The sequence below is a fragment of the Lonchura striata genome, chromosome 37 (assembly GCF_050655825.1).
Source record: "Lonchura striata isolate lonStrDom1 chromosome 37, ASM5065582v1, whole genome shotgun sequence".
NCBI lineage: Eukaryota > Metazoa > Chordata > Aves > Passeriformes > Estrildidae > Lonchura > Lonchura striata.
The window spans coordinates 15328538-15349331 of NC_140739.1; the positions used below are offsets into that span (position 1 = coordinate 15328538).

The 20794-nt window shown below is 63.6% G+C and overlaps 2 protein-coding genes across 2 annotated transcripts; both read left to right on the top strand.

Moving 5' to 3' along the window:
• The first annotated feature begins 65 nt into the window (after positions 1-65).
• DNAAF3 (dynein axonemal assembly factor 3) lies at positions 66-10594 on the top strand. Its single transcript, XM_085565953.1, has 11 exons — positions 66-207; positions 286-398; positions 640-733; positions 1721-1917; positions 3541-3759; positions 4604-4717; positions 5933-6034; positions 6881-7133; positions 7815-7923; positions 8865-8939; positions 9854-10594. Exons 1-11 carry the CDS (start codon positions 129-131, stop codon positions 10077-10079), a joined length of 1581 nt encoding a protein of 526 aa, XP_085422079.1. The 5' UTR covers positions 66-128; the 3' UTR covers positions 10080-10594.
• TNNI3 (troponin I3, cardiac type) lies at positions 10592-20768 on the top strand (the record flags this gene model as incomplete). The annotated part of the gene is made up of 9 exons (XM_085565725.1): positions 10592-11089; positions 12414-12434; positions 12921-13133; positions 14158-14199; positions 14632-14766; positions 17152-17241; positions 18352-18522; positions 19758-19852; positions 20617-20768. Coding segments are annotated over 8 exons (1263 nt in total), but the record flags the coding sequence as incomplete, so codon positions are not given.
• Positions 20769-20794: the final 26 nt, after the last annotated feature.

The following is a 20794-nucleotide window of genomic DNA, read 5'->3' on the forward strand; positions in this document are numbered from 1 at the left end:
GCGCGCTCTCGCCTCTCATTGGTCCGCCGCCGTTTCCCGCGGGCGCGCTCGCCGCCCATTGGTCGGCGCGGCGGCGCTGCGGGCGCTGATTGGCCGGCGGCCGTTACCGGGCCCGGTGCGGCTCCGGCATGGCGGCGGCGCTGGAGGAGGCGGCGGGCACCGTGAGCTGGTGGGGGCTGTCCCCGGCGCTGGATCTCCGCCTGCACCGTGAGCCCCGCGCCCCCCGCCGCTCCCGCCGCCGCCGCCGCCGCTCCCGGTGACCGCGGCCGCTCCCGGTTCCCGCAGTGCCGGCGGAGCCCGCGGCGGAGGCCTCGGTGCTGCTGCTGGGGGCGGCGGACGGGCGGCACCTGCTGCTGACGGCGGCGCGGGCCCGCCGGGCACCGGCCCGCGCCATCACCGTACGGACCGGCCCCGGGGGGGGGGGGCACCGGGAGGGGGCACCGGGCACCGGGCTCGGTATCGCGGGCCCGGCGGTGAGGCGGGGTGAGGCTCCTGGGCGGGGCTCTGCCGGTGTTAGCGGGGTTATCCCGCGGTTACCGGGGTTATCCCGGTGTTACCGAGGTTATCCCGGTGCTCCCGGGGTTGTCCCGGTGCTCCCGGGGCTCTCCGGTGCTACCGGGGCTCTCCGGTGCCCCGCAGCTGTTCGTGGCGGAGCAGAGCCCCGAGCCCGTGGCTCGCCAGCTCCTGTTCCTGCTGCTGGCGCTGGAGGCCCCGGAGCGGCCCCGGCCCGCAGGTACCGGAGACCCCCGGTGACCCCCCGGTGACCCCCCGGTGTCCCGGTACCTGCCCCGGTGCCCCCCGGTGTCCCGGTGACCCCCTTTAACCCCCGGGTTCCCCCGGTGTCCCGTTAACTCCGGTTTCCCCCGGTGCGCCCCTCGCTGTCCCCTCTTGGTGTCCCGGTATCCCCCCGGTATCCCCCCGGTGTTCCCGGTGTCCCGTTTCCCCCCGGTTTTCCCCGGTTTCCCGGTGTCCCGTTTCCCCCGCTAACCCGGTTCCCCCGTTTCCCCGGTTTCTCCCGGTGTCCCGGTTCCCCCCGTTTCCCCCGCTGTCCCGGTTTCCCGCTGTCCCGTTTCCCCCCGGTTTCCCGGTGTCCTGGTTTCCCGTTTCCCCGCTAACCCCGCTGTCCCGTTCCCCGGTTTCCCGGTGTTCCCGCTGTCCCGTTTCCCCCGTTTCCCGGTTCCCGCTAACCCCGCTGTCCCGTTTCCCGGTTCCCTCGCTAACCCCGCTGTCCCGTTTCCCGGTTCCCTCGCTAACCCCGCTGTCCCGTTTCCCCCTGTTCCCGGTGTCCCGGTTTCCCTGCTAACCCCGTTTCCCCCGGTTCCCGTTTCCCCCGTTTCCCGGTTTCCCGGTGTTCCCGCTGTCCCGTTTCCCGGTTTCCCCGCTAACCTCGTTTCCCCCGGTTCCCGTTTCCCCCGGTTCCCGGTGTTCCCGGTGTTCCCGTTTCCCGCTAACCCCCCTGTCCCGTTTTCCCCTGTTTCCCGTTTCCCCCGCTGTCCCGTTTCCCGGTTCCCGTTTCCCGGTGTTCCCGGTGTTCCCGTTTCCCGCTAACCCCCCTGTCCCGTTTCCCGGTTTCCCCGCTAACCCCGCTGTCCCGTTTCCCCCGTTTCCCGTTTCCCGGTGTTCCCGTTTCCCGGTGTTCCCGTTTCCCGGTGTTCCCGTTTCCCGGTTCCCGGTTCCCGCTGTCCCGTTCCCGGTGTTCCCGGTGTTCCCGGTGCCGCAGCCCGCGCGGCCGCGCTGCTGGAGCTGCTGGGCTCGGGCTCGCTGCGGCCGGGAACGGCGGCGCTGCTGCGGGAGGCGGCGGCCCGGCTGCGCCGCTGGCTCCGCTCCGACCGGCACCGGGACCGGGACCCGCACCGGGACCCGCACCGGGACCCGCACCGGGACTGGGACGCGCCCGCCGACCTCCGCCTCATGAAGGTCAGAGCCGCCACCGGCACCGGGCAGCGGGGCGGGACACCGGGACCGACCGGGACCGGGGACACCGGGACTGACCGGGAACTCTGGGACCGGGGACACCGGGACCAGAGACACCAGGACCGGGAACACTGGGACCGACCGGGACCGGGGATACCGGGACTGGGGATACCAGGACTGACCGGGACACCAGGACCGACCGGGACCGGGGACACCGGGACTGACCGGGACCAGAGACCCGGGACCGGGGATACCGGGACTGACCGGGACACCGGGACCGACCGGGACCGGGGACACCGGGAACTCCGGGACCGGGGACACCGGGACTGGGGATACTGGGACCGACCATGACCAGGGACACCGGGACCGACCGGGACTGACAGGGACCAGGGATACCGGGACCGGGACACCGGGACCAACCGGGACCGGGGATACCGGGACTGACCGGGACCGGGGATACCGGGACTGACCGGGACCAGAGACACCGGGACTGGGGATACCGGGACTGACTGGGACCAGGGATACCGGGACCGACCGGGAACTCCGGGACCGGGGACACCAGGACCAACCGGGACCGGGGATACCGGGACTGACCGGGACCGGGGATACCAGGAACTCCGGGACCAGAGACCCGGGACCGGGGATACCGGGACTGACCGGGACCGGGGATACCGGCACTGACCAGGAACTCCGGGACTGGGGATACTGGGACCAACCATGACCAGGGACACCAGGACCGACCGGGACCGGGGATACCGGGACCGACCGGGACTGGGACATCGGTACCGGGGTTCTGGGGATACCGGGAGAGAAGGGCTGGCCGGTACCGGGTGCCGGGAAACCGGGACTGGCCGGTACCAGGGTTCTGGGGAACACCGGGACAACACCGCGAGTGTCCGGTACCGGCTCTCGGGGTCCCGGTGCTGTCCGGTACCGGGAGCCAGGTCACCGGGACTGTCCGGTACCGGGAGCCGGGTCACCGGGACTGTCCGGTACCGGCTCTCAGGGTCCCGGTGCTGTCCGGTACCGGGAGCCGGGTCACCGGGACTGTCCGGTACCGGCTCTCAGGGTCCCGGTGCTGTCCGGTACCGGCCCTCGGGGTCCCGGTTCTGTCCGGTACCGGCCCTCGGGGTCCCGGTGCTCTCTGGTACCGGCTCTCGGGGTCCCGGTTCTGTCCGGTACCGGCTCTCATGGTCCCGGTGCTGTCCGGTACCGGCTCTCAGGGTCCCGGTGCTGTCCGGTACCGGCTCTCGGGGTCCCGGTGCTCTCCGGTACCGGCCCTCGGGGTCCCGGTTCTGTCCGGTACCGGCTCTCATGGTCCCGGTGCTGTCCGGTACCGGCTCTCGGGGTCCCGGTTCTGTCCGGTACCGGCTCTCAGGGTCACCGGTTCTGTCCGGTACCGGCTCTCAGGGTCCCGGTGCTGTCCGGTACCGGCTCTCGGGGTCCCGGTGCTCTCCGGTACCGGCTCTCGGGGTCCCGGTACCGGCTCTCGGGGTCCCGGTGCTGTCCGGTACCGGCTCTCATGGTCCCGGTTCTGTCCGGTACCGGCTCTCAGGGTCCCGGTTCTGTCCGGTACCGGCACTCGGGGTCCCGGTTCTGTCCGGTACCGGGCTGCTCCTCCCGCAGTGCCGGGACCGGGACGCGCTCGAGGCGGTTCTGCGGCGCTGGGAGCGGGCGCTGCCGGGCCCGGGATCCGAACCGGGGCCGGTACCGGAGGCCGAACCGGGGCCGGTACCGGGGCCCCCGGGCTGGGACCGGCGGCTGCGGCGGCGCCTCGGGCCCCGTTACGAGTCCCGGGCGGCCGTGGCGGATTGGGAGCTGCGGATGGTGCTGCACCCGCGCGGGGTAACGGCGGCACCGGGACACCGGGGGGGACACCGGGACACCGGGACAGCGAGGGGGACACCGGGACACCGGGGGGACACCGGGACAGCGGCGGGATACCGGGGAGGACACCGGGGGGGACACCGGGACGGGACGGGGACACCGGGGGGGACACCGGGACACCTGGGGGGACACCGGGACACCGGGGGGGATACCGGGACACCGGGACAGCGAGGGGACACCGGGACACCGGGGGGACACCGGGGGGGACACCGGGGGGGACACCGGGGGGGACACCGGGACACCGGGGGGGACACCGGGGGGGACACCGGGACACCGGGACAGCGAGGGGGACACCGGGACAGCGGCGGGATACCGGGACACCGGGACAGACACCGGGACACCGGGGGGGACACCGGGGGAACACCGGGGATAGCGAGGATACCGGGACACCGGGGGGGACACCGGGGACAGCGGCGGGACACCGGGGACAGCGGGGGGGACACCGGGGGGGATACCGGGACACCGGGGGGGACACCGGGGATAGCGAGGATACCGGGGACAGCGAGGGGGACACCGGGACACCGGGACGGGGCGGGGACACCGGGACACCGCGGGGGACACCGGGGAGAACGGGGAACACCGGGGAGGTCCCGGTAAATACCGGACGGGGACCCGGGGACACCGGGGACAGCGGGGAGGTCCCGGTAAATACCAGCGGGACACCGGGGAGAACGGGGGACAGCGGGGAGGTCCCGGTAAATACCGGACGGGGGCCCGGGGACAGCCCCGAGGGCTTTTCCCGGGATCCCGGCGGCTCCGGGCCCCGGCCGGTGTCCCCGAGGCCAGCCCCGGTGTCCCCAAGGCCACGTCGGTGTCACCGGGCGAGTTCGGGCGCTGGCGGGAGAACGGCGACGCCTTCGGGGGAGGCGGCGCGACCCCGAACCCGACGGTGCTGAGCGACCCCCGGCCCCGCGCCGTGAGTGCACCGGGGGTAACGGGGGATTAACGGGGGATTAACGGGGGGGATTAACGGGGGATTAACGGGGGATAACGGGGGATTAACGGGGGATAACGGGGAGGGATTAACGGGGAGGAATAACGGGGATAACGGGGGATTAACGGGGGATTAAGGGGGGATAACGGGGAGGGATTAACGGGGGATTAACGGGGGGGGATAACGGGGATAACGGGGAGGGATTAACGGGGGATTAAGGGGGGATAACGGGGGATTAACGGGAGGATAACGGGGGGGAATAACGGGGGATTAACGGGGGGGAATAACGGGGGGATAACGGGGATAACGGGGGATTAACGGGAGGATAACGGGGGATAACGGGGGATAACGGGGAGGGATTAACGGGAGGATAATGGGGGGATAACGGGGGATTAACGGGAGGATAACGGGGGATTAACGGGGGATAACGGGGAGGGATTAACGGGGAGGAATAACGGGGATAACGGGGGATTAACGGGGGATTAAGGGGGGATAACGGGGAGGGATTAACGGGAGGATAACGGGGGGATTAAGGGGGGATAACGGGGGGAATAACGGGGGATTAACGGGGGGGGATAACGGGGATAACGGGGGATTAACGGGAGGATAACGGGGGATAACGGGGAGGGATTAACGGGGGATTAAGGGGGGATAACGGGGGGAATAACGGGGGGATTAAGGGGGGATAACGGGGGGAATAACGGGGGATTAACGGGAGGGGATAACGGGGGATTAACGGGAGGGATAACGGGGGGAATTAACGGGACCAGATAACGGGGGGGATAATGGGAGGGTATAACGGGGGATAACGGGGGGATAACGGGGGATAACGGGGAGGGATTAACGGGGGATTAACGGGGAGGGATAACGGGGGATTAAGGGGGGGTAACGGGGGATAACGGGGGGGATTAACGGGGGGGATAACGGGACCGGATAACGGGGGGGATAACGGGAGGGATAACGGGGGGATTAACGGGGGGATAACGGGGGATTAAATAACGGGGGATTAACGGGAGGGGATAACGGGAGGGGTAACGGGGGGGATTAACGGGGGGGATAACGGGAGGGATAACGGGGGGGATTAACGGGAGGGATTAACGGGAGGGGATAACGGGAGGGATAACGGGGGGGATAACGGGACCGGATAACGGGAGGGATACCGGGGGGGTCCCGGGGTGACGGCCGCCGCGCCCCCAGGACGGGCAGTCGCGGTCGCCGCCCGCCTACTGGGGGGACACGGTCACCGGCCCGTTCCTCAGCTTCGGCCTCGGGCCCGGCGGGCACCGGAGCGGCGCGGAGGTGGGGGGATGGGCGGGGGTCGCACGGGACCGGGGGGTTATTGGGGGGGGTCTCACGGGACACGGGGGTTATTGGGGGGGGTTATTTTGGGGGGTTATTTTGGGGCGGGGGTCTCCCGGGACCGGGGGGGTTTATTTTGGGGCGGGGGTCTCACGGGACACGGGGGTTATTTTGGGGGTTTATTTTGGGGCGGGGGTCTCACGGGACACGGGGGTTATTTTGGGGGTTTATTTTGGGGCGGGGGTCTCACGGGACACGGGGTTATTTTGGGGCGGAGTTATTTTGGGGCGGGGGTCTCACGGGACCGGGAGGGATTATTTTGGGGCGGGGGTCTCACGGGACCGGGGGGGTTATTTTGGGGCGGGGGTCTCACGGGACCGGGGGGTTTATTTTGGGGCGGGGGACTCCCGGGACCGGGGGGGTTATTTTGGGGCGGGGGTCTCACGGGACAGGGGGGGTTTATTTTGGGGGGTTTATTTTGGGGGGTTATTTTGGGGCGGGGGTCTCCCGGGACCGGGGGGGTTATTTTGGGGCGGGGGTCTCACGGGACCGGGGGGGTTATTTTGGGGGGTTATTTTGGGGCGGGGGTCTCACGGGACCGGGGGGGTTATTTTGGGGCGGGGGCCTCCCGGGACAGGGAGGGTTATTTTGGGGCGGGGGTCTCACGGGACCGGGGGGGTTATTTTGGGGCGGGGGTCTCACGGGACCGGGGGGGTTATTTTGGGGCGGGGGTCTCACGGGACCAGGGGGGTTATTTTGGGGCGGGGGTCTCACGGGGGTTTATTTTGGGGCGGGGGTCTCACGGGGGGTTATTTTGGGGCGGGGGTCTCACGGGACCCCCCCCAGAGCGCCTCCGAGCTGTCGCTGGCCGCGGTCACGGCGCTGCTGCACGAGCTGCTCACCGGGGAGCCCCCCCCGGGGGACCCCCGAAATGGGGACCCCCGTAACGGGGACCCCCGAAATGGGGAGCCCCAGACCGGGGAGCGGGACCCCCATGCAGGGGACCCCCAGACCGGGGACCCCCGAAATGGGGACCCCCAGACCGGGGACCCCCCCACCGGGGAGCGGGACCCCCCCGGTGACGACCCCAACCCACTGGGTGAGTGCCCCGGGCCCCCCCCGAGTGTCCCCGACCCCCCCAGGACCCCCAAATCCCCCCCAGACCCCCCAAAACGCCCCAGGACCCCCAAATCTCCCCCCAGGACACCCCAAATCCTTCCTTGGCCCCCCAAACCCCCCAGGACCCCCCCAGGACCCCCAAATCCTCCCCCGGGACCCCCAAATCTCCCCCCCAGGACCCCCAAAACGCCCCCCAAATCTCACTCCTCAGACCCCCCAGGACCCCCCAATCTCCCCCAGACCCCCCCAGATCTCCCCCCAGAACCCCCAAAACCCCCCACCAGACCCCCCAGGACCCCCAAAATCTGCCCCGGACCCCCCCAGACCCCCCCAGGACCCCCAAACCCCCCCAGGACCCCCCAAAACCCCCCGCCCCTCCCCCCCAGGACCCCCAAACCCCCCCAGGACCCCCCGAAACCCCCCGCCCCTCCCCCGCAGGGCCCCCCAGGACCCCCAAATCCCCCCAGGACCCCCCAGGACCCCCCAAACCCCCCCAGGACCCCCCGAAACCCCCCGCCCCTCCCCCCCAGGACCCCCAAATCCCCCCCAAGTCCCCCCCAGGACCCCCAAACCCCCCCAGGACCCCCCGAAACCCCCCCAAATCCCCCCCAGGACCCCCAAATCCCCCCAGGACCCCCCGAACCCCCCGCCCCTCCCCCAGGGCCCCTGGCTCCGCTGCCGCTCCGGATCCGGTTCCTGCCCTTGGGGGACCCCCCCGCGACCCCCGCCCGCCTCGGGGGGCTCTGCCAGCTGCTGGTGCTGGGCTGGAGGTGGGCGGGGGTCCTGGGGGGGATTGGGGGGATTTGGGGGGGATTTGGGGGGGATTGGGGGGGGATTTGGGGGTCCTGGGGGGGATTGGGGGGGATTTGGGGGGGATTTGGGGGTCCTGGGGGGGATTTGGGGGGGGTTTGGGGGGGATTTGGGGGTCCTGGGGGGGATTTGGGGGGGGTTTGGGGGGGATTTGGGGGTCCTGGGGGGGATTTGGGGGGGATTTGGGGGGGTCCTGAGGGGTCCTGGAGGGGGATTTGGGGGGGATTTGGGGGTCCTGGGGGGGATTTGGGGGGGGTTTGGGGGGGATTTGGGGGTCCTGGGGGGGATTTGGGGGGGATTTGGGGGGGTCCTGAGGGGTCCTGGAGGGGGATTGGGGGGGGATTTGGGGGTCCTGGGGGGGGGTTGGGGGTCCTGGGGGGGATTTGGGGGAGGATTTGGGGGTCCCGAGGGAGGATTTGGGGGTCCTGGGGGGGATATTGGGGGTCCCGGGGGAGATTTTGGGGGGTCGTGAGGGGTCCTGGGGGGGAATTTGGGGGAGGTTCGGGGGTCCCGGGGGAGGTTTTTGGGGGTCCCAGAAGGTCCCGAATTGGGTCTGGGGGTGTCTGGGGAGGTGCGGGGTCCCGAATTGGGTCTGGGGGTGTCTGGGGAGGTGCGGGGTCCCGAATTGGGTCTGGGGGTGTCTGGGGAGGTTCGGGGTCCCGAATTGGGTCTGGGGGTGTCTGGGGAGGTTCGGGGTCCCGAATTGGGTCTGGGGGTGTCTGGGGAGGTGCGGGGTCCCGAATTGGGTCTGGGGGTGTCTGAGGGTCCGAATTGGGTCTGGGGGTGTCTGGGGAGGTTCGGGGTCCCGAATTGGGTCTGGGGAGGATTTGGGGGTCCCGAATTGGGTCTGGGGGTGTCTGGGGAGGTGCGGGGTCCCGAATTGGGTCTGGGGTCTCCGCAGGGCGCTGCCGGCGCTCACCCCGGGGCTGGGGGCGCTGGCGGCCCCCGGGGCGACGCTGCTGCTGGAGCTGCCCACGTGGGTACCGCCCCCTCCCCAAATTCCCCCGAGCCCCCAGACCCATTACCGCCCCCTCCCCAAATTCCCCCGAGCCCCCAGACCCATTACCGCCCCCTCCCCAAATTCCCCCGAGCCCCCAGACCCATTACCGCCCCCTCCCCAAATTCCCCCGAGCCCCCAGACCCATTACCGCCCCCTCCCCAAATTCCCCCGAGCCCCCAGACCCATTACCGCCCCCTCCCCAAATTCCCCCGAGCCCCCAGACCCATTACCGCCCCCTCCCCAAATTCCCCCGAGCCCCCAGACCCATTACCGCCCCCTCCCCAAATTCCCCCGAGCCCCCAGACCCATTACCGCCCCCTCCCCAAATTCCCCCGAGCCCCCAGACCCATTACCGCCCCCTCCCCAAATTCCCGAGCCCCCAGACCCATTACCGCCCCCTCCCCAAATTCCCGAGCCCCCAGACCCATTACCGCCCCCTGACACCCCCTCCCCACATTCCCCTGACGCCCCCTCCCCAAATTCCCCTGCCTGACGCCCCCTCCCCACAGGTTCGTGCCCACCCTGCGCCCCCTCCCCACATTCCCACATTCCCCTGACGCCCCCTCCCCACCTCCCCTGCCGCCCCCTCCCCACATTCCCCTGCCTGACGCCCCCTCCCCACATTCCCCTGCCTGACGCCCCCTCCCCACCTCCCCTGCCGCCCCCTCCCCACATTCCCCTGCCGCCCCCTCCCCACATTCCCCCGACGCCCCCTCCCCACATTCCCCTGCCGCCCCCTCCCCACATTCCCCTGCGCCCCCTCCCCACATTCCCCTGACGCCCCCTCCCCACAGGTTCGTGCCCACCCTGCGCCCCCTCCCCACATTCCCCTGCCTGACGCCCCCTCCCCACATTCCCACATTCCCCTGCCTGACGCCCCCTCCCCACAGGTTCGTGCCCACCCTGCGTCCCGCCCAGCTGGGGGCGCTGCGGGCGCGGGCGGCGGCGCTGGCGCGGGCGGGGGGCTTCGAGCCCTGGGGGGGGCCCGGGGAGCCCCCGGCCCACGCGCGCTTCCGCAAGGGCCCGTGCGCCGAGACCCCTCCCCAAATTACCCCCGAGACCCCCCCGTGCCCCGAGACCCCTCCCCAAATTACCGCAGAGACCCCTCCGCCCTGAGACCCCTCCCCAAATTACCGCCGAGACCCCCCCGTGCCCTGAGACCCCTCCCCAAATTACCCCCGAGACCCCTCCCCAAATTACCGCCGAGACCCCCCCGTGCCCCGAGACCCCTCCCCAAATTACCCCCGAGACCCCCCCGTGCCCCGAGACCCCTCCCCAAATTACCCCCGAGACCCCCCCGTGCCCTGAGACCCCTCCCCAAATTACCCCCGAGACCCCCCCGTGCCCCGAGACCCCTCCCCAAATTACCGCAGAGACCCCTCCGCCCTGAGACCCCTCCCCAAATTACCGCAGAGACCCCCCCGCCCTGAGACCCCTCCCCAAATTACCCCCGAGACCCCCCCGTGCCCCGAGACCCCTCTCCAAATTACCCCCGAGACCCCTCCCCAAATTACCCCCGAGACCCCCCCGCCCTGAGACCCCTCCTCAAATTACCGCCGAGACCCCCCCGTGCCCGAGACCCCTCCCCAAATTACCGCAGAGGCCCCTCCTGTTCCTGAGACCCCTCCCCAAGTTACCCCCCCAAATCAGACCCAAATTCCTTCCCTGTCCCCGAGACCCCTCCCCAAATTCCCCCCAAATCCCCCTCCCCGACCCTGAGACCCCTCCCCAAATTCCCCCCAAATCCCCCTCCTCTTCCTGAGACCCCTCCCCAAATTCCCCCCAAATCCCCCTCCCCGACCCTGAGACCCCTCCCCAAATTGTCCTGCCAGTGCCTGAGCCCCCCGCCCCAAATTCCCCTCCCTCACCCCGAGACCCCTCCCCAAACTCTCCTGCCCCAAAACCCCTCCCCAAAATTCGCCCCAGCCCTGAGACCCCCCCTCAAATCCCCCCCAAATCCCCTCAAATCCCCCCAAAACCCCCCAAAATCCCCCAAGCCCCGCCCACGCCCCAAGCCACGCCCCCTCCAATCGAAAGCCACGCCCCCTCCAATCGAAAGCCACGCCCCCCTCGAGGCCACGCCCCCTCCCATTCGCCGCCGCTTTCCCACGGCCGCGGCCCCGCAGGTACCGGGGGGGGTCCGGATTTGGGGGGTCTTGGGGGGTTTTTGGGGGGCTTGGGGGGGTCCCAGGGTGACCCAAAGTCCCGGGGAGGTTTGGGGGGCATTTGGGGAGGGGGTCCCAGGGGGTTTTGGGGGGGCTTGGGGGGTCCCAGGGTGACCCAAAGTCCCGGGGATGTTTGGGGGGCATTTGGGGAGGGGGTCCCAGGAGGTTTTGGGGGGGCTTGGGGGGTCCCCAGGTGACCCAAAGTCCCGGGGAGGTTTTGGGGGGATTTGGGGGGATTTGGGGAGGGGGTCCCAGGGGGGTTTGGGGGGTCTTGGGGGGTCCCAGGGTGACCCAAAGTCCCGGGGATGTTTGGGGGGCATTTGGGGAGGGGGTCCCAGGCGTTTTGGGCTGATTTAATGGATTTTTGGGGTTTTTTTTGTGGGGGTCTCGGTGTCCCAGGAGGTATTTGGCTGATTTAACGGAATTTTGGGGTTTTTTGGGGGGGGTCTCGGTGTCCCAGGAGGTTTTGGGCTGATTTAAGGGATTTTTGGGGTTTTTTGGGGGGGTCCCAGGAGGTTTTGGGCTGATTTAACGGATTTTTGGGTTTTTTTGGGGGGGGGTCTCGGTGTCCCAGGAGGTTTTGGGCCGATTTAAGGGATTTTTGGGTTTTTTTGGGGGGGGGTCTCGGTGGCCCAGGAGGTTTTGGGCTGATTTAAGGGATTTTTGGGGGTTTTTGGGGAAGGGTCCCAGGAGGTTTTGGGCTGATTTAAGGGATTTTGGGGTTTTTAGGGGGGGTCCCAGGAGGTTTTGGGCTGATTTAAGGGAATTTTGGGGTTTTTTTTGGGGGGGTCTCGGTGTCCCAGGAGGTTTTGGGCTGATTTAAGGGATTTTTGGGGTTTTTTTGGGGGGGGGTCTCGGTGTCCCAGGAGGTTTTGGGCTGATTTAACGGAATTTTGGGGTTTTTTGGGGGGGGTCTCGGTGTCCCAGGAGGTTTTGGGCTGATTTAAGGGAATTTTGGGGTTTTTTTGGGGGGGTCTCGGTGTCCCAGGAGGTTTTGGGCTGATTTAACGGAATTTTGGGGTTTTTTGGGGAGGGGTCTCGGTGTCCTGGGTGCCCTTGGGGTTGTTTGGGGGGGGGGAGGGGCGGCTCCGTCCCTGGGGTGGGGGAGGGGCTGATAAGGAGCTATTTTTAGCCCCCCTCCCTCTCCCTTATCAGCACCGGCCCCAGACAGGGGCAGGTTTGGGGGGGGGAGGGGGGGTTGGAATTTTGGGGAGGGGGGGTTGGAATTTTGGGGGGGGTCCCGTGACCCCTCCTGACCCCGCCGTGACCCCCCCGTGTCTTCCAGAAGCTTCCGGATGGCCGAGGAGTGAGTGGGGGTCTCGGGGGGTGGGGCGGGGGGTTCCCCACCCAAATTTGGGATCCCCCCTCCCCATTTTGGGAATCCCCTCCCCATTTCGAGTGTCCCCCTCCCCAATTCGGGGTTCCCCTCCCCATTTCGGGGGTTCCCCTCCCCAATTCGGGGTTCCCCTCCCCATTTCGGGGTTCCCCTCCCCATTTCTGGGTTCCCCTCCCCAATTCGAGTGTCCCCCTCCCCATTTCGGGGTTCCCCTCCCCATTTTGGGGGTCCTTTCCCCATTTTGGGAATCCCCTCCCCATTTCGGGGTTCCCCTCCCCATTTCGAGTGTCCCCCTCCCCATTTTGGGAATCCCCTCCCCATTTTGGGGTTCCCCTCCCCAATTCGGGGTTCCCCTCCCCATTTCGGGGGTCCTCTCCCCATTTTGGGGTTCCCCTCCCCAATTCGGGGTCCCCCTCCCCAATTCGGGGGTCTCTAACCATTCTCTCCCCCCCCCAGGGAGGAGACCTCGGTGAGACCCCTCCCCCAGCTCCCCTCCCCCCATTTTGGGGGCCCCCCCGGTTTAACCCCTCGCTGCCCGCGCCCCAGCGAGCCCCGGCGGAGGAGGGGGAGGGTCCCGAGGACCCCCAGGACCCCCCCCCGCAGCCCCCCCCCCTGCGCCGCAAGTCCTCGGCCAATTACCGCAGCTACGCCGTGGAGCCGCACGCCAAGGTGGGCAGGCCAAAATCACCCAAAATCACCCAAAAACACCCAAAATCACCCAAAAACACCCCAAAATCAGCAAAATCACCCCGAAATAACCCCAAAAACCAAAAAAATCCACCCTGAAATAACCCCAAATCACCCCGAAATAACCCCAAAAACCCCAAAAATCCACCCTGGAAACCCCCAAATCACCCCGAAATAACCCCAAAAACAAAAAAAATCCACCCTGGAAACCCCCAAATCACCCCAAAATAACCCCAAAATCAGCAAAATCACCCCGAAATAACCCCAAAAACCAAAAAAATCCACCCTGGAAACCCCCAAATCACCACAAAATCACCCCAAAAACAGCAACATCACCCCGAAATAACCCCAGAAACCAAAAAAATCCACCCTGGAAACCCCCAAATCACCCCGAAATAACCCCAAAAATCAGCAAAATCACCCCGAAATAACCCCAAAACCAGCAAAATCACCCCAAAATCACCTCAAAAACCCCAAAAATACACCCTGGAAACCCCCAAATCACCACAAAATCACCCCAAAATCACCCAAAACTCACCAAAAATCAGCAAAATCACCCCGAAATAACCCCAAAAACCCCAAAAATCCATCCTGAAAACCCCAAAATCACCCTGAAATAACCCCAAAAACCAAAAAAAAAATCCACCCTGAAACCCCCAAAATAACTCCAAAAACCCCAAAATAACTCCAAAACCACCAAAATCACCCCAAAATAGCCCCAAACATCCACCTGAAAACCCCAAAATAACCCCCCCAAAAAACCCCCAAAATAACCCCAAAGAAAACCCCAAAAAACACCCCAAAAACCATCCCCGAAAACCCAGAAAAACACCCTGAAAACCCCAAAAACCCTAAGAACCTCACAGGAACCAGAAAGATACAAAAAAACAAAGCAAAAACACCCCAAAAACAAAAAAAAAAAATCCCAAAACCTCCAAAACCCACCCCAAAAACTCCTCATAAAACCCCAAAACCCCTCAATTCCCACCCAAATTTCTCCCTCCAGAGAAAATCCAAAATTTCGGCGTCCCGCAAGCTCCAGCTGAAGGTGAGGGGGGGGCCCCAAAATTTGGGGAGGGGTCCCTGGGGTCGGGGGGGGGCCCCAAATTTTGGGGGGTTGTCCCCAAATTGTCCCCCACTGAAAGAACCCCAAAATCTCAATGTCCCCACTAATTTTGAGGGGTTTTTTCCAAATTTTTGGGGTTTTACCCCAATTTTGGAGGTGCCTTGAGGGTCCTGGCGGTGTCCCCAAATTTTGGGGGGTGTCCCCAAATTTTGGGAAGGTGTCCCCAAATTTTCCCCCAGTCAAGAACCCCAAAATCTCAAAGTCCCAGCTAAATTTGAGGGTTTTTTCCCAAAATTTTGTGGCTTACCTCTGATTTTGGGGGTGTCCATGAGGGGCATCTCTGATTTTGGGGGGTGTCCCCAAATTTTGGGGGGGTGTCCCCAAATTTTGGGGTGTCCCCAAATTTCCCCGCAGACGCTGCTGCTGCAGAGGGCGAAGCGGGAGCTGGAGAAGGAGGAGCAGGACAGGGCGGCCGAAAAAATTCGGGTTTTGGGGGAGCTGTGCCCACCCCTGGCAGCCCTGGAGGGGATGGGGGTGGCGGAGCTGCAGGTGGGGAAAAAGGGGAAAATGTGGGGGGAAAATGGGGAAAATGTGAGGGGAAAAATTGGGGAAAATGTGGGGGGAAAATGCGGAAAATGTGGGGGGAAATGGGGAAAATGTGAGGGGAAAAATCAGGGAAATGTGGGGGGAAAATGGGGAAAATGTGGGGGGAAATGGGGAAAATGTGAGGGGAAATGTGGGGGAAAATGGGGAAAATGTGAGGGGAAAAATTGGGGAAAATGTGGGGGGAAAATGGGGAAAATGTGGGGGGAAAATGGGGAAAATGTGAGGGGAAATGTGGGGGAAAAAAGGGGAAAATGTGGGGGGGGAAATGGGGAAAATGTGAGGGGAAATGTGAGGAAAAAAGGGGAAAATGTGGGGGGAAATGGGGAAAATGTGAGGGGAAAATGGAGGGAAAAATTGGGGAAATGTGGGGGGGAAAATGCGGAAAATGTGAGGGGAAAATGGAGGAAAATGTGAGGGGAAATGTGAGGAAAAAAGGGAAAATGTGAGGGGAAAATGGAGGAAAATGTGAGGAGAGAAAAGAGGGGGGAAAGTGTGGAAAAGGTGAGGGGAAAATTGAGGCAAACATGAGGGGAAAATGACAGGAAGTGTGAGGAGAGAAAAGAGCAGGAAACGTGAGGGGAAAATGGAGGGAAATGTGAGGGGAAAAAAGGGGAAAATGTGAGAGAGAAATGGAGGAAAATGTGAGGGGAAAAGGGTGGGAAAGGTGAGGGAGAAAAAGTGGGAAAATGTGAGGGGGAAATGTAGGAAAATGTAAAGGGAAAAATGGGGAAAATGTGAAGGGAAAAATGTGGGAAACGTGAGGAGAGAAAAGAGGGGGGAAAGTGTGGAAAATGTGAGGGGAAAATGGGGGAAATGTGAGGGAAAAAAGGGCGGGAAATATGAGGGGAAAAGGATGGAAAGGTGAGGGGGAAAAATGGGGAAAATGTGAGGGGAAAATGGAGGAAAATGTGAGGGGGAAATGGAGGGAACATGAGGGGAAAAAGGGCTGGAGGTGATAGAGCTGCAGGTGAGGGGACACTGGGGACAGTGACGTGAGGGGACAATGGTGGCACTGGGGGACACTGGGGACACTGGGGACAGTGACGTGAGAGGACAATGGTGGCACTGGGGGGACACTGGGGACACTGGGGACAGTGATGTGAGAGGACAATGGTGGCACTGGGGGGACACTGGGGACAGTGACGTGAGGTGACAATGGTGGCACTGGGGGGACATCGAGGACATCAGGGACACAGGGACATGGACAGCCTTGGGGACACGGTGGGGACATGGCAGGGACACCGGGGATGTCACACAGCTCTGGTGACAGCGCCGTGTCCCCTGGGTGTCCCATGGGTGTCCCTGGGTGTCCCTGGGTGTCCCTGGGTGTTCCTGGGTGTCCCCGGGTGTCCCTGGGTGTCCCTGGGTGTTCCTGGGTGTCCCATGGGTGTCCCTGGGTGTCCCTGGGTGTCTCTGGGTGTTCCATGGGTGTCCCATGGGTGTCCCCGGGTGTCACCGGGTGTCCCTGGGTGTCCCTGGGTGTCCCTGGGTGTTCCTGGGTGTCCCCGGGTGTTCCATGGGTGTCCCATGGGTGTCCCTGGGTGTCCCCTGGGTGTCCCCGGGTGTCCCATGGGTATCCCCGGGTGTCCCATGGGTGTGCCCAGGTGTCCCCTGGGTGTCCCCCGGTGTCCCATGGGTGTCCCCAGGTGTCCCCTGTGTGTCCCCGGGTGTCCCATGGGTGTCCCCGGGTGTCCCTTGGTGTCCCCGAGTGTCCATGGATGTCCCTTGGTGTCCCATGGGTGTCCCCGGGTGTCCCATGGGTGTGCCCAGGTGTCCCCTGGGTGTCCCCCGGTGTCCCATGGGTGTCCCCAGGTGTCCCCTGTGTGTCCCCGGGTGTCCCATGGGTGTCCCCGGGTGTCCCTTGGTGTCCCCTGGGTATCCCTGGGTGTTCCATGGGTGTCCCATGGGTGTCCCCGGGTGTCCATGGGTGTCCCCGGGTGTCCATGGGTGTCCCCTGGGTGTCCCCGGGTGTCCCTGGGTGTCCCCTGGGTGTCCCTGGGTGTCCCTGGGTGTCCCTGGGTGTCCCATGGGTGTCCCCAGGTGTCCCTTGGTGTCCCATGGGTGCCCCCGGGTGTCCCATGGGTGTCCCCGAGTGTCCATGGATGTCCCTTGGTGTCCCATGGGTATCCCCGGGTGTCCCATGGGTGTCCCATGGGTATCCCCGGGTGTCTCTGGGTGTCCCCGAGTGTCCATGGATGTCCCCGGGTGTCCCATGGGTGTCCCTGGGTGTCCCATGGGTGTCCCATGGATATCCCTGGGTGTCTCTGGGTGTCCCCAAGTGTCCATGGATGTCCCTTGGTGTCCCATGGGTGTCCCCGGGTGTCCCAGGAGCTGTGCCGGGAGCTGCACGCCCGCGTGGCGCGCGTGGACGAGGAGCGCTACGACATGGGGACACGCGTCAGCAAGAACGTCACCGAGGTGGGGACAGGGACACGGCCACCCCGGGGTGTCCCGGGGTGTCCCATGGGTGTCCCATGGGTGTCCCATGGGTGTCCCCGAGGTGTCCCCGGCTCTGCCAGGGTGTGCGAGGGAACCTGGCCCCGATGTCCCCAATTCCCTGGATGTCCTCAGTGTCCCCAAATCCCCCCAATGTCCCCAAAATCACCACCATGTCCCCATGTCCCCAATACCCCCAATGTCCCCAATGTCTCCTCAATGTCCTCGATGTCCCCAAATCCCCCTGATGTCCCCAATGTCCCCAACGTCCCCAAATCCCCTCAACGTCCCCAATGTCCCAAATCATCTCAATGTCCCCAATGTCCCCACACCCCCCAATGTCCCCAAATCCCCCCAATGTCCCCAAATCCCCCCAAATCCCCCCAATGTCCCCAAATCCCCCAACGTCCCCAAATCCCCCCAATGTCCCCAAAATCCCCAAATCCCCCCAACGTCCCCAATGTCCCCAATGTCCCCAACGTCCCCAAATCCCCCAAATCCCCCCAATGTCACCAGTGTCCCCAGTCCCCCCAATGTCCCCAACGTCCCCAAATCCCCCCAACGTCCCCAAATCCCCCCAACGTCCCCAACGTCCCCAGTCCCCCCAACGTCCCCAGTCTCTCCCCAACGTCCCCAAATCCCCCCAACGTCCCCAAATCCCCTCAATGTCCCCAATGTCCCCAAATCCCCCCAACGTCCCCAAATCCCCCCAACGTCCCCAAATCCCCCCAATGTCCCCAAATCCCCCCAACGTCCCCAAATCCCCCCAACGTCCCCAGTGTCCCCACACCCCCCAACATCCCCAAATCCCCCCAACGTCCCCAAATCCCCCCAACGTCCCCAAATCCCCCCAATGTCCCCAGTGTCCCCACACCCCCCAACATCCCCAAATCCCCCCAACGTCCCCAAATCCCCCCAACGTCCCCAAATCCCCCCAATGTCCCCAACATCCCCCCGTCCCCCCAACGTCCCCAGTCTCTCCCCAACATCCCCAAATCCCCCCAATGTCCCCAGTGTCCCCACACCCCCCAACATCCCCCAGTCCCCCCAACATCCCCCCGTCCCCCCAACGTCCCCTCGGCGTCCCGGCAGCTGGAGGAGCTGCGTCGCCGCGTGGCCGCCGGCCGCTTCGTGCGGCCCAACCTGCGCCGTGTGCGGCTGTCGGCCGACGCCATGATGGCGGCGCTGCTGGGCACCAAGCCGCGCGTGGGCACCGACCTGCGCGCCGGGCTGCGCCAGGTGCGCAAGGACGACGCCGAGAAGGTGAGGGGCTCCCCGAGAGGCGCCAGGTCACCCCAAAAGGAAACGAGGGGTTCTCATTATCCCGCCCGAATAACCCGGGATACGCACGGCGAAAAAATCCAGAATTTCCCGCCCTAAAAAATGGGATTTCTCCTCAAATAACCCAGCATCCGCACTCCAAAAAACTCCAGAATTCCCCAAACCCCCCAAAAATGGGATTTCTCCCCAAATAACCCAGGATTCACTCCCCAAAAACCTCCAGAATTTCCCACCCTAAAAAAAGGGATTTCTCCCCAAATAACCCAGGATTCACACCCCAAAAACCTCCAGAATTTCCCGCCCTAAAAAAAGGGATTTACCCCCCAAATAACCCAGCATCCGCACCCCGAAAAACTCCAGAATTCCCCAAACCCCCCAAAAATGGGATTTCTCCCCAAATAACCCAGGATTCACTCCCCAAAAACCTCCAGAATTTCCCACCCTAAAAAAAGGGATTTCTCCCCAAATAACCCAGGATTCACACCCCAAAAACCTCCAGAATTTCCCGCCCTAAAAAAAGGGATTTACCCCCCAAATAACCCAGCATCCGCACCCCGAAAAACTCCAGAATTCCCCAAACCCCCCAAAAAAGGGATTTCTCCCCAAATAACCCAGGATTCGCACCCCAAACCCCCCAGAATTTCCCCCAAAAAACCCCTGGGATTCCCCCCAAAACAACCCAGGACCCACGCCCCAAAAACCCAAATTTCCCCAAAAAAACCCTGGGATTCCCCTCAAAACAACCCAGGACCCACGCCCCAAAAACCCAAATTTCCCCAAAAAAACCTGGGATTCTCCTCCAAAACAACCCAGGACTCACGCCCCAAAAACCCAAATTTCCCCAAAAAAACCTGGGATTCTCCTCCAAAACAACCCAAGACTCGCCCCCAAAAACTTCCACAATTCCCCTCCCTAAAAAAAAGGGATTTCTCCCCAAATAACCCAGGATTCACACCCCAAAAACCTCCAGAATTCCTCTCCATAAAAAAGGGATTTCTCCCCAAATAACCCAGGATTCACACCCCGAAAATCTCCAGAATTTCCCACCCTAAAAAATGGGATTTCTCCCCAGATAACCCAGGATTCACACCCCAAAAACCTCCAGAATTTCCCACCCTAAAAAATGGGATTTCTCCCCAAATAACCCAGGATTCACACCCCAAAAATCTCCAGAATTTCCCGCCCTAAAAAAAGGGATTTCTCCCCAAATAACCCAGGAGAGCTACGAGGTCGGGGACTGGCGCAAGAACGTGGACGCCATGAGCGGCATGGAGGGGCGCAAGAAGAAATTCGAGGGGGCGGCAGCCTGAGGGTGAGACCCCCACCAAAACCTCCCCAAAATCCCAGGGTTCCTCCCCAAAAAAAATCCCCAGGATCACTCCAAAAAAAAAAGAGATTTTTTTTTTTTTTTTGCCCCCAAAACAACACAGGACTCTTCCCCCAAAAAAACCCAAAAAAACCCCAAAATTCCCCCTAAAAAACCCTGGGATTGCCACCCAAAATAACCCAGGACACACCCCAAAAATCCTCAGAATTCCCCCCAAAAAAATGGGATTCCCCCCAAAATAACCCAGGACCCACATGCCAAAAATCCCCAGAATTTCCTCCAAAAAAACCCTGGGATTCCCCCCCAAAATAACCAAGGACACACACCCCAAAAATCCCCAGAATTCCCCCCCCAAAAAAATGGGATTCCCCCCAAAATAACCCAGGACACACACCCCAAAAATCCCCAGAATTCCTCCCCCAAAAAAAGGGATTCCCCCCCCAAAATAACCCAGGACCCACATGCCAAAAATCCCCAAATTCCTCCCCAGAAACCCTCCCCAAAAACCCCCAGAATTCTCCACAAAGAAAAAAACTTGGGATTGGCTCCCCAAAAACTCCCGGGATGCTTCCCAAAAATTTGGGATTCCCCTTCAAAAATCATTGGGATTCCCCCTCCCAAAAACCTCCAGAATTTCCCTCAAAAAATCTCCTGGGATTTTTACCCCCAAAAAAATCTCTTTTAAAACCCCATGATCCCCCCCAAAAAAACCCCGAGGAACCCTTCCCAAATTGCCCAAATTTCCACAGGAGGAGCCCCCATGGAGTCGTTCCTTCCTTCATCATCTTCATCATCTTCATCATCTTCATCACCTTCATCATCTTCATCATCTTCATCACCATCATCATCACCTTCATCATCACCTTCATCACCTTCATCATCCCCACAGGCACTGGCACCACCCCCCGCCCAAAACCACCCCCCTCC